At 34.8% G+C, this 14125-nt stretch overlaps 1 protein-coding gene across 2 annotated transcripts in view; it reads left to right on the forward strand.

Annotated features, from left to right (window-relative positions):
- GCFC2 (GC-rich sequence DNA-binding factor 2) overlaps window positions 1-12654 on the forward strand; it is a 36299-nt gene extending 23645 nt beyond the window's left edge. For both annotated transcript variants that reach the window (XM_045828886.1, XM_045828887.1), the window contains exons 13-17: window positions 2173-2249; window positions 3646-3712; window positions 6444-6590; window positions 9568-9692; window positions 10985-12654. In XM_045828886.1, the coding sequence (XP_045684842.1) occupies window positions 2173-2249; window positions 3646-3712; window positions 6444-6590; window positions 9568-9692; window positions 10985-11102 (534 nt within the window). In that variant the 3' untranslated portion in view covers window positions 11103-12654. The remainder of the gene's footprint in view (window positions 1-2172; window positions 2250-3645; window positions 3713-6443; window positions 6591-9567; window positions 9693-10984) is intronic.
- The last annotated feature ends 1471 nt before the right edge of the window (window positions 12655-14125 follow it).

Below are 14125 nucleotides of genomic sequence, written 5' to 3' on the forward strand. Positions count from 1 at the left end.
ACTTTTGTTCTTGTGGCCCAGCCAGCCATCCCTCAGGTCTGGGAATGTGCGTTGGCCCTGCAGAGATGAATAGCCATAAATGAGTTAGTATAGATTCATTCCTTCTAAAGGAAAAAAAAATCTCATTTCCTTTGTTCTTTTGGCAAAAATCTAGTGGCATTGTGGCCTTGCTGTGACAATGATTTTACAATTAGGCTAACATTCACTATAGTAATATTTATTATCTGCCAAAGAGCAAAGATCTTTTTAAGGATTCAGAGTTCAATAGAATAAATTTGCATTGTATTATAATTTAGAATTGAGTTTTGCTGGACATAAAGAGGAACTTTTTAGAGGCCTTGGTGAGAGTCTATTGAATCTTTTATTGTAGTACTGTGTTTTATCATTCTTGTTTATGAAAATTATTGTATACTCATGCAGTTAAATAAGTAAATGAATTTTATGTTCAGCTACAAGACATTGACAGGCTGGAGAGCACCCAAAGTAGAATTACCAAAGTGGTTGAAGAGCAAGGAGGCACGTCCTATCCGTATTCTGAATACCATTAGATTTTTGTGCCTGAATTGTTATCATGAAGTAGGGGAACTGTAAGAAGAAGGAGAAGAGGGGTTCTATCATGATTCTGCCTTCAAGAAGCATGTAATCTTAGAGGAAATAATTAGCTGGAGCTTGTAAGTGCCTTTTCAAAGCTGTTTTAAAGTATATATACAAAGATGCATGTATCTAGTTAAAAAAACTTTATTGTTTGGAGAAATTTTCTATCAAATAATGTATTTTAATACTCAGAAGAGTTAATAAGCTAAATTTTAAAATATGTGAATTTAGGTTTTCTTTTGTTTTAAACAATTTAAAATCAGTATCAAACTTACAGAAAAGTCTCATGGATAAAAATGGCCTATTCATTGAGTTTTTGTTTTTAATGTTTATTGAATATTGCTGCGTGGCCACTTGAGGAATATGCTACAAACATTTACATGGAATGAGAAATAGTACTTCAGTTAGAGATTCTTTTTATGAAAAATATTTAGTTAACGTCTTCATTTTTGAGTAATCTAGTTAGTGTAGGGTATGTGACAGTTTACTTTGTGCCATACTCACTGTCACTGACTCAGAGAACTTTCACCTTAGCGTGCAGTAGGCCACTTCGTTTTTCAAATGTGGATTCCTTTTAAAGAATAAGAACACTATCTTACTATAGAAATGTTGCTAATATATGAAGAAAAATTGTTTAACTCCCCTTGTCTTTTCATCCTAGTTGAAGGGCTCATACCATTGTAGGATATTTTTGTCCAGAAATTTATTTCAGAGTTGTAATCATGACAGACATGTACATTTGTAACCTACTTCTTCCACTTAATATTATCTAATTAAATATTTAAATTTGTATGTTACTGCATTCTTCATAAACTAGCTAAATAATGTTTCATGCAATATGAATGATGCTTATAACTTAATGTTCCTAAAAGTCCCTATGGTTGAATATTTTGGTTTCCAGTTTTTGATATACAAATAAAAAATTAATCTGCCAAAATAAGTTTACTGCATCAAAGGACATTAACAAACCACCAAAGGACTCACAACTAGAGTATATAAAAGGTTTCTACAAATCAGTAAGAAAAAGGTAGACCTAATAAACAAACAGATATGTAGACAAGCAGCTCAATTAAGTAGCTTGTAAAAGGGCATGTCCAAATGGCAAATAAGAGTATGAGAGAGTGCTCAGCATCACATTACTCAACAGAAAAACTAAAAACATAATAAAATATGACTAAATACTAACCAGAATTGAAAACATTTTTTCAAAATACCACATTTTAGTAAAGGTATAAATAAACAAGTTTTCTCATACACAGCCAGTGGGAATATAAATGGGATACACCACTACTTCCTAAAAGACATGTATGAAAACTTTGATAGCAGCATTATTCATAATAGCCTCAAACTGGAAACCATCTAAATGTCCTATCAGTAGTGTCATGCAACAGAACACTATACAACCATGAGCATGTACTAACTGCAGTGATATGCAGTAATGTGGTTCAATAAAGTTCTCTCATTCCTAATTGATACTTTAACACCTGATTCTGTGTGTGTACAGAGTAAATTACCTCTTTTGGTAAATATGTTTCCACCTATGACTATCACTGATTCTTTTAAATTTTTGAATAATAGGATTTACTTAAATCCATTGTTTCAAGAATGAAGAAAGCAATAGAAGATGATGTTTTTATTCCTCTGTATCCAAAGAGGTAAGAGGTATTAATTTCTAGATTGTGTGAATTAGCTAATCATGTAATAGAGATTTAAGAATATAATACAAAAGAAATTATATTAAATATTTTCAAAACATATTTATACACACTAAGATGCAAATTGAGGTTTTAACAGATATCTCTCAGTCATCTTCTATGTACCATATATGTACCTCTTGGATATAGGGGGGTTTTTTTAATGTTATTCTTAAGAACATGACAGGTAGCATGGCAGAGTAATTAAAATCACAGATTCTGGAGCCCAGATTCACCATTACTAGATAATGATGGTGGCCTTTCTATGTCCTCAAATGTAAAATGGACATTAAGTTAATGCCTGTCTCAAAGGACAGTATGAAAACAAAGCATGCTCAGAACAGTGCCAGGCACAAGAGAAAGAAAAGCATAGGCTGGGAACATCACTGAGGGGCCAGAAACTGCATCTATGAACTGTTATTTGTTTTAAATTATGAAACAAGTAGTATTTTATGCATGTTCATACATTTGCTAAGAAGACATCAGTTATAGTAATAGATCATGAACTGAAGCTACCCAGCAAGTACTCACAGGATGGAACTGCTTTATGGAGAGAGGAGAAAGACACTTCTAAGCTTTCTGGTCAATGTGAATCAAGAAAAGATATCTGTGTAAAAATTCAGCCTTCTTATGGTTTGTTTTCTAATGTTTTAGACAGGTAATATATTCACATGGTTCAAAAGTATGAGTATATCTTCTTAAAATATTATTTATATTTAAAATGAAAAATCTTACTTCCTCCCACTCCTGACTTTCATTCACCCAGTTTTGACCTTCCTGTGCTGTGTACATAAATGCATGCAATAATAATCACTGTTAGTAATTTTTTTACCCTTCCAGAATTTCTTTATTCAATTAGAGTTAAATACTTATATATATTACAATCTTATTTTCCTTCCTTTCTGTATAGCAAAGGAAGTACATTGCAAACAGTTGTACATTTTTTTTGTTCCGTACTTTTTTGACATCTTTGATATCTTATAACCAGTTTGTCATTATACATGTCATCATATAAGTAGTTTCCTCATTCTTTTTTAAGCTGCATGATATGCTACCATATAGATGTGCTGTAACTAATGGGCACATAAGTGGCAAACCATTGCTGACAGTGTTGTGAGTAATTTTATAGACATTCTGTGCATGTGCAAGTATATCCAATGGCAAACAAGCCATTTTCAAAAACAGATTTGTTGGGTCAACAGGTACATGCATTTGTCATTTTTATATTGTCAGAGCACCTCCATTCATAATCCATTAGGGCTTAGTTTGGTTGCTTAAAAAAACACATTTTTAAACTCTCCTTCTGAAAGATTAACAATTGTTTGCATTGCCTCCTTTCTCTTTTATTTCAAATTAGTGCTGTGGAAAACAAAACATCACCACATTCAAAGTTCCAAGAAAAGCAATTCTGGTCAGGTCTAAAGGTAAGCCAAGAACTGCAAAAATGAAAAAAACTTTTCTTTCAAATCCAGTTTACTGTAAAGTAGAGATCATCAACAAACTTCTGTAAAGGACCAGACCATTTTTTGAGCCTGTAGTCTGTTGAACTATTCAGCTCTGCCACTGTAGTGCAAACACAGTCATAGACAATTCAGTACAAATGAGCGTAGCTGTTTCAATTAAAACCTCTACTTATAGATGCTGAAATTTAAATATCATATAATTTTCACATGTCACAAAATTTTCTTCTTTTTTTAAAAAAGAATTTAAAAGTATAAAAACCAGGCTGAGGGAGGAGGTGCTGGGCAGGAGAAGGGGCCTGGGCCCAGCAAGGCAGTGCAGCTCCAGCCCACCCTGACACCAGTGCCCCTGGAGCCCCACCTGCACAGGGCTCTCCAGGTCCACCCTGGGCAAGGAGACCTCTGGATGCCTCCTCCTCCCAGAGGCTGTCCTGGCAGGGTGTCCATAAACACTACATGTGAAGAGCAGTAAAAGGGATCAGTGATTTCCGAGGTATCCTGGAGAGAGTATCCTAGTTAGCTTCCTGTGGACAAACTCAGTGTTTTCCAAAGATGCTGTTGAGTTAGTCTTTCCTACTGCTTTGCTTCACTCCAAGTTCTTCATAACATGGGCTGAATGAAATCAAAGCAAACTTTTCCATCTCCTACCACAACTGAGAGTGACAAGGTACACGCAAGTGCAGAGAGCTCTCTGTCAAAGGAGAGATTTCGACCTAGGATGCCTTCTTGAGTTACCAGTAAGGAAGTGAAGGAACCCACAGAGTTCAAAATTGTGGTCTTTGAATTTGCACACACCTGTCCCAGGAAATCTTGAATGATGCCTTGCAGCAGTGGGCAAATAGTAACATCAAGTGTTGTGTCATCCCATTCATTGAGAACGACACCTCCTTGAACTGTGGATAGAGTTGGTGCCAGTTTAAATACATGAAATAAGAGCAAAAAGTTGCATGAACATTATGACTCCATCTGAATGTAAAAATCAGCCTATGATCATATCAAGAGTATAAGAATACCTAAAATGAAATGGGTTTTAAGCAGTTCTGTGGTAATAGCAATTTCTGTCTTCTTGTTCTTGGATTATAGTCACTTAAAGGGTTTAAACCTAGGTCCTGTGGTACCACAGAAATCAGCTATATGTCACATACAGCTTGAGACAGTATCGCATCACCAAAGAAAGAAAAATGTAAAAAATGAAACATAATAAAATAAAAATATAAAAACAATTGTTCACCAGCTCTACAAAAACAGGCAATAAGTTGGATTACCCCACAAACCACAGTTGGCTAACCCCTGGTCTAAAAGATAAAGGATGAAGTCAGTGCTAAGTCAGTGGCAACAGGAATGGTAAGGAGAAGGTAGGTTCAAAAGATACTTAGACTGAACCATTGAAAGGACTTGATGACTGATTAATAATGTGAAGAATGTAGAGTACTTGCCAGGTTTCTGACGTTAGCAGCCTGGTAACTTACGACATCCTTTGAGGGCACTGGAAGAGATACAGGAAAAAACAGGTTTGAGAGGGAAGATAGGATCTGTTTCAGACATAGTTAACTGAGGATACCTAAAAGAGGGCTAAGAGGCAACTGGATATGTGAGTCTGAATTGCAGGGGGCAGATCTAGCTAGAGATTTGGGAGCCAACCACATGCAGTGTTTGGAGTCATGGTCATGAATGACAGCCTCTGAGGAGATTGGGTGACCCATGCAAAGAAGGCCAAGGACAGAACCTTGGGAAACACTTATGTAAGAGGTGGGCAGAGAAAGTAGAGTCTTCAAAGAAGCCCTAGAATTAATTGTGAAACTTAGAATTATCGCAAGAGATTGGCATCAGAGGAACTAGGTGAGGGACTTTCAAGAAGTAAGACGGTGTTAAATGCCATTGGAAAGCTTTCGGAGAAAGACTAAAAATGTTTATTGGAGTTGCCTATTAGGAAGTCATAGGTAACCTCAGCAAAAATAGTTTTAATAGGGTGAATTCATGTTTGTCATGTAGTTAAGTCAAGAAAAAGGCTTTCCAGGAAGAGGGAGCAACATCACAACGACAAAGTAGAGAAAAGTATGTTGGTACAACTGCATGTAGTTGAGCACTCACAGTAATAAATACAGTATTGGAAAAAAAGTGGAAAACACTAAAATTCACAGAAATATCTGGGTTTAGAGAAAAGAAAGGCAACTCATATAAATTTCACTAAAATTTCTTTGGAGTATTTTATCCAAGTTATCTCCAAACTTACAGGTTATTATTAATCTTATTTTATGTATCAGAGCAATGAGGTTCTCAGGCTTGACAGATTTCTCAAGGGCATACACAGTGGTAACCGCAGCACCGGAGTTTTTAACGACAGTCCTCCTGGGGTCCTGCGGTCTCGCACCCAGTGCCCCAGGCCCCGGGAGAGCGTGGGCTGAGGACAACTGTTGATTTGGAAAGGCTCCAGCAGACTTATTTGAGATGGATTTTGGGTGGTTGTCCTAAAAACTGAAAATAGGATGAACAAATATGTGGAGGTTGGAATGTATCAGGTACTTATTTAGGATATTTTCTGTTGATTCTAAAATTGAAAGTTCCAACAGTACTAATTGTAGTGAAAGTTTAAAAGAGTTTGACCAACTTATGTTTGTTGGAGGCTCATCTAGTTTTTCTTTGGAGAAAAGGTACATAGTCACTTGACATTTTATTTTATTTTGTCCTATTCTAGCTCTTCCGCAATGTTCTTCTTTGGAATGGACTCCTCCCAGATGATACCTTGCAAGAGCTAGGACTAGGGAAGCTATTAAATCGTTACCTTGTCATAGCTCTTTATAATGCCGCGCCTGGGCCAGATGTTGTTAAAAAGTGCATCCAGGTGAGTTCTGTAGGAAATGATTCTAACTTTATCATTTTTTTAAAATTCAGTCATTAAAATCTATTTTGTAAGTAAATAATTAAAATTGTGATATCCACATAATAACAAACAAATCTGTTGAACAGACAGAAACCCAGAAGCAACTCCTCAGTGTTTAAAATTTAGTATATTGGTTAATTATTTATAAAAAGAATATTAGACCCTTACCTCTCACTAAATACCCACATAAATTTCAGGTAAAATGAAGAATTAAGTGTTAAAAATGAAATAAAATATTGTACTAAAAAGATAAATGACTGTATCTGATGGTAAGGGAGTCCTTTCTGAACGTTAAGCAGAAGAAATGATGAAAAAAAGTGTTAGATTTGATGAAGATAAAACACTTCAGTGGGTCAGAAAAACATTAACCAAAAAGATACCAAGATTGCTAAATCATTGTTAAAATTAGAGGATAGGTTCACTGAGCTCATTGTACTTACTCTTTCTCCTGTTGTTTGTGTTTGAAATCTATAAAAGGCTAAAAAGAAAGTGAATTAAAAAACTGAGAAATAAAAGTTATAATACACTGGTAGACAAGATAGGTTAACAATAGTGATTAATACACAAATAAATAAATAATACAAAAATAAACTCTGTTTTGTGTACTTATAACTGTAAACCTACTTTTGTCCACCCCTGTATATAACAAGAATTAATATCCATATATTAAAAAGGATTTTTACAAATCAGTAAACAATTCATTAAAGATGGCCAAAAGATATTCAACAGGCAATTCACCAAAAAATAATATGCAAAAATAACCTGTAAACATGTGGGAAAGATTAATAGTACTAATAATCAGAGAGATGCAACCCTGGCTGGTGTGGCTCAGTGGACTGAGTGCTGCCCTGTGAACCAAAGAGTCGCTGATATGATTCCCAATCAGGGCACATGCCTGAGTTGCAGGTCAGCTCCCCAGTGAGGGGCACATGAGAGGCAACCACACATTGATGTTTCCCTCTCCTTCTCCCTCCCTTCTCCTCTCTCTAAAAAATAAATAAATAAAATATTTTTTAAGAAAAAGAGAATGCAAATAGTACAGTAGGAATATTAGTTTACCTGTTGTGCTGGCAAACTTTATTGCTGTTGTTTTCAATATAATTGCCAGTATTGTCATAAGCAAGGGGAAACAGCAGCTCCACCTCATTCCAGGGGTGCCATTCACCTGGAATGCAAGAGCCAGGGGTTCTGGGAAACAGTCTCTGCACTGGAGGAAGGAGAGAAGCAACTCTGGAGACCATTTTGACATCATTGATACAAAACCTTTAAAGTTTGTACCCTTTGACTTAGCAATGTTACATCTAGGAATTTATTCTAAGTTAAAAATCAGAGGTGACCATACAGATTTTGAGTATAAGGAATATTACTGTAACATTATTTATAATAGAAGATAATTAAAAACAACCAAAATGTTTAAAAACATTACTGTATATCCATAAGATAAAATTCATGTTGTTAAAGAATTTATAAGAAAGGGGAAAATAGTTACTTTATAATATAAATTTTAAAAAGAAAAAATATATATATATACACACACACACACATATATATAACACATTAGGTCGCAGTTCCTAGCCAACCAGGATTTTTCTGGCTGTGGTTTTTATATCATACAGTTTTAAACTACATTATCTGCCAATACTTTAAATCATCATCCATGCTGCGTGTTTCCGGTTCCATTTAATCTCATTTGACCATGAGAGTACACCATGCAGAAGTAGAGGAGAAGACTCACTGACACACCCTCCACAGCTTGTGGCTAGTTAGCCTAGCTAAGACAGTGTGGCTTTATGTCCTGGGATCATTTATGGAAAATCTGTGTGGTTCTGCGAGACTTATCATTGAGACTTGTGAGCCAGGTGCAAATGACATTAAATTGCAAGCCAATAAGGGTTGGTTTCAGAACTTGATACAAATGCAGTTGGCATAACAATACTTGTAGGACTTACTGCCTTAGGCAAGCAATGTGTCTGCAATTTTTGTGAAAAATTGCAAAGAGTGATTAAGGAGTAGGATAGTAGGATAAATCTTTTTTCTCATCTCTGTTTTCAGGGCTGACCAATCAGATTTATTTTAAAAAGAATGAATCCCAGAACTTTTATTTAATAATAAATATGTGGTGTATTTTCTCCCTGCTTTTACTTTATATAAGTACTGATCTGATCTTCCCAACTGAAGCATAACCTATTTCATTGTCTAAGAATTTCTTTCAATACTATGACCTCAGGTTTTTCCTTTCTCCCCTTTTCTCTCCTTTTTATTCTTCTTTCTATTGTGAAGTTATTCATTTATTTTGTTAACATTTTTCTGTTTTTGCCTGTATGTGTTAAGGATAATGATGTGTTATTTTTTTTCCAAAGAAAAGTTGAATGCATATACACTGACTTTATGCACAGACATTGCTTTACACAGACATTTAAAGCAATGTATTAAATTCGAAGAAAATCAAAACCATAATTTTTTTATTCTGTATATCTTAGAATCACCTACTTGATTCCTTAACACTAATTTGTTTATGTAGATTATATGCTAGGTCAACCAATGTCTTAGTGAAACAGTATTAAATGTATGTATTTTATAGTTGTGATAACTAAAAGTGTTTTGTGTTTAAGCATTTCTGGTGTTTAATTGTAAAGTATGGTTTGTACAGATATAATGGCTCAGGAATACAGAGTAAAGAAAATATTACAAGTGCCACTAGAAGATATTCATAAAAAGTAGCATATTTTAACCTCTTGGAGTTAAAATATAATTTTTAAAAAGTGTATAACCTTGACAAAGAAAGGGAAATTCTCAAAATCTATTTAACCATACTACAAAACAGGAGAGTAACACATAACCTGCATGATCACTGCAAAGTTTAAATGGCGCCATGTCAGCAAAAGTCCTCAGATGGTGACTGTCATTATGAAAAACAACCATGTGTTTTGATTAACAGATAACAGCCTATTTACCAGAAAAATGGTTTGAAAGTTCTGCCATGAGAACATCTATTCCCCAGCTAGAAAACTTCATCCAGTTTTTACTGCAGTCTGCACATAAATTATCTACAAGTGAATTCAGGTACTGCATATTTCATTGTACCTCCATAAGCATAGTTCAAGGATTCTATTATATCTGAAGCAATTTTTATAAAGATTTGTACTTTCATTCTACTTTCAAGAATCTGTTGAAACTATTACTGTAAAATTATTAGATGTTTTTATGTGCAACCTTTGGAATCACTATTTTGTACTCACACCTCATACATATATGTAGTTCATATTTTTATACTTATTGTACCTTTTATTGGTGTTTCAGTTACAGCTTATATTTTTAAATGTAAATCTCTTCCAAAATAAACACATCCAGAAAACTATAGCACAGGGCAATTTAGAATTAAAACCAGAAGTCAGAAGCCTCTTATTAAGCATGTTTTTAATATGTTTTTAATTTTCCTGGCCATTTTTAAAGTCTGAAGACTTTTTAAGTACAGGTCTGCACCCTGGGGTTTACCCCACAGTAACCAGATCTCTGTGTCGTGTATCTCATTCACAGCGTCGGATGTTTAGGGGCTTAAGGACAGTAGTGTTCAGGGGAACCACCTCTCCAGAAATCACAGACTTCACATTTGTAGCATTATCCAGGGTATCGAATTCATTTTCACTGGGGGCCACATCAGCCTCAGGACTGGATAAATGTAACTACTCCTTAACTAGGGGCAAGGAGCTCGGCACTGCCGTTGGGTAGAAACAAGGTGCTGGGCCAGATAAAACAAGGTGGAGGGCCAGATTTGGCCCATGGGCCTTATGTTTGCCACCTGTGCTTTAGATGATGTCTGTGGGGTAAATGCTCCCACTGAGGCTCCCACTGCAATAGCCCTTACAAGTTGGTAGCAGCACAGCACAGCTCAGATTTCTGACAATAGATTTCTCTGTGCTTTTCTGCACTTCACAGTCATTCACGTTAAAATGTGCCGGGATACATCCACAAAAGTAGTCTGAATTGGAACTTTATAATTAACTGGAAAAGGTAGCATCTGAATATACAGGGTGCAGCACAAATAATGGCTCCTTTTTTATTAATAACACACCTAAAAATCATAAGCATGGAATTCTGTAATGTAACAGTATCGCACTCAGGCACACCATATGACATTTTCAGTGAAACGTTCAAGTTAAAACTATAAATTATTACACCCATATTATTCTCCTACCAACCACACTCGAGCAGGCGTTACTTCTGCCAGACACTGTATTATGCTATTTTAGATATTGACTTAAGGTAAAGTTTTTGTTTCAGATTAACAGCTGATGATTCACTGTGCTCTTACAGAATACATTTTTTAAAGGGAAAATGCTTTTTTTGTTTTTCAGGGATGAAGTCAAAGAAATAATTCTTATACTGGTGAAAATAAGAGCTTTGAATCAAGCTGACTCCTTCATAGAACAGTATCACCTAGACCATCTTAAATCAGTAATTAGCAAAGTTTGACTGAACTGTACAGAAGAGTAATAAAATAGATTTTAGTATGGTCAATTGGCTCTTTTGCTGGGGGGTTGTTTGTGGGGTGCTGGTGCCTCTTTATTCTTAGTAATAGAGGCCAGAATTTGAAAAATATACATATATATATATATTTCATCCATTTCCTCCTTCCTCCTGGTATCAGGAAAGGCTGTTCCTCTGATTCTGTGGTGTTTGCAGGAATTATTAAGCTCACAGGGGCAGTTAAGAATTCAACACACATATTTCCCCTTGATTCTTTTGGCTGCTTTTCCAGTTCAGGAGAGGAGTTGGAGAAACCTTTCTTGTAGCTGCTTTGGCTTTAGTGAGTCTTCCGTCCTGATCCACAAAAACATCTTTTAGTTCTCTTCATTTTAATGATCTCTATTTACAAATAAGCTAAAGTAGAAATATTCATTGGAATTAATTACTTAAGTATTAACCGATCAAGATATTTAAGGCCGTCATAGCTAATGATTACCAAATAGTCCTTCAGAAATCTGTACCAGTGTATTATACCAACACAAGTGTCAGAGAGGCCAATGAGTCCCCACCAGCAATGGTATTAGCATTGGGTTAACTCACTGCAAATGTAGTAGGTGAAAGAATCTTATTGTAATTATGTGTTTGGGCTGTTAGGAAGTGAATGCTTGTTGTTTTGGGGCCATTTGTAATTCTTTTTGGCATGTCCATTTATCTTTTTCCTAGGGATTGGTAAGAGCTTCATATATTTAAAGATAACAGTGTTGTGCCTGTCCCGTGTCATTTGCCATTTTTATTTTAATTTTGTGTACATTTTTGGTATACTAAGTCATTACTTGCTAGGTAGTTACTACTCTTTTCTTTTTATGGTTTTTGTTGTTGGTTTTAAGCTTAGTTAAGGTATTTTAAATATTCAGAACATGGATTCATTTTCTAACAAAATATTTATATAAGGAAAATTTAAGGCAATTAAGATTGAGAATATTTTTCAAAGTGAGAGTTTACTAATAATATTTCTTAAAGCTATTTGTAAAATAGCAATGGCAACCCTAAATATATATTTTGTGTATTGCTCAAAAGATAATGAGAAAAAAATTGATTATATTGTACAGTTTGAGCATGTGGCCTCTGACACAATCACCCCTAGCTTTGAAGCTGCATATATTTTAATGGGTGGATGTGTTATTTCTACTGCAGTGAAGACTCATGATTCACTTGATGAACAATTGTTTAAAGTTTATTTTAGTTACACAAATTATACAGGAATAGAATCTTATGTAGAAAATTTAAGCCATTGCTGAGAAGCATTTGGCATTCCCACTCAAGTATTGTTGCCAGGTTCCTTGCTGTTCTCGTTTCAGTGTCACTCCATCAGACCTCTGCTCTGTTCACAGGTGTGGAGCTGGGGGGGTACAGCTTTGTTGTTTACATAAATGCCAGTACTGTATTGTATATGAAATTTGTGATTTTTTTTACTGTAAAAGTACATACACATTTAAAAACTTCCCTCTTCCTTTTGCATTTTTATTAAAGTTGTCTTGGATGTGTTCTTACCCTTTAAGTTTCTTTTCTCATGGGCAGAGAGATTTCTTTTGCTTTTCATAGTATGGAAAATATTGAATCTATTTTCAAAACTACAAATTGATTTAAACTTTGATATTTTTCTTTTTTTTAAGATTTTATTTATTTATTTTTAGAGAGGGAAGGGAGGAATATAGAGAGAGAGGGAGAGAGAGAGACATCAATGTGTGGTTGCTGGGGGTCATAGCCTGCAACCCAGGCATGTGCCCTGACTGGGAATCAAACCTGCGACACTTTGGTTCACAGCCCGCACTCAATCCACTGAGCTACGCCAGCCAGGGCTTAAACTTTGATATTTTTCAACTAAGTTCCATTGTGCTTGGAGTTTGAACCTCAAGATTTTGATCTACCATATATTATAATTGAGGATATTCAGAAAACATTTGTGAAGCTTATCTAATCCTCAATGCAGTTTTTTTTTTCTTATTTTCCTGGTAATGTGAAATGGATGAAATGAGTGGAAAGAACATAACTAGCAAGAACAGAACTTCAACTTAGTAATTCTTCACACAGCTCAATTCTTTTCCTGGATTTTTTTTTTTTTCAGTTTTCTGTTCACATAAAGAATGTGAAATTTTTACAGAATCAGACAAATAACTTTTTAAAAACTTCTCTCATGCTGTCTTTTAGGAACCAAAAAGTGACCATGAAAAATGCTTCAAATAAATTTTGTTTGCATTTCTTAGGCTTATAACAAAGTGATATTTATGTAGGTGATTCCAGAGAAATATTATATGGTGGTATAAAACTTTAAGAAGATATAACAGGAAAAGAAAATAATAGACCAACCGTTCATGAACATAGAAATAAAAGTCCTTAAAGTATTAGCAAATTGAAACCAGCAGTGTATAGAAAGGATATTAATAATACTAACACATCATGACTAAATAGGGTATATTCTAGAAGGCTAAGGTTTGTTTAACATTAGAAAGTGTAATTCACCAATGAACAGAATAAAAGAGGAAAACTATATGATCATCTCAGTGAATGCCAAAAACACAAATGCAACATCCTCTTCCAACCCAAAGGCTAGGGATATAAACTTCTCTGATAAAGAGCATTTGCAAAAACATCTACACTTAACATCATACTTAATGATGAAATATAAAAGCAAGAATGCACTCGCCATTTCTGTTCAAATTGTTCTGTAGGTTCTAGCAATCAGAAAAAGGCATAATGACTAGAACACAAGAGTTAAGAGTCATTATTCACAAAGGACATGTTGCTTACACAGAAAACTTTATGCAGTCTACAAAAAAAAAAAAAAAAGCAGAACTATTAAGTACATTTAGCAAGCCCAAGGGCAGGCTGGTGATCTGATTGGAAACTTGAAGTTTCAAACAGTAACATTTCAGTAGAATCAAAATACATCAAATACCTATGAACAAATCTATAGAAAGATGTGAAAGTTCTCTACATTGAAATCTTTGCTGAGTTTTTTTTTTTACCTA

This window comes from Phyllostomus hastatus, unplaced genomic scaffold (assembly GCF_019186645.2).
Source record: "Phyllostomus hastatus isolate PE091 unplaced genomic scaffold, TTU_PhHast_1.1 phas_scaffold_78, whole genome shotgun sequence".
NCBI lineage: Eukaryota > Metazoa > Chordata > Mammalia > Chiroptera > Phyllostomidae > Phyllostomus > Phyllostomus hastatus.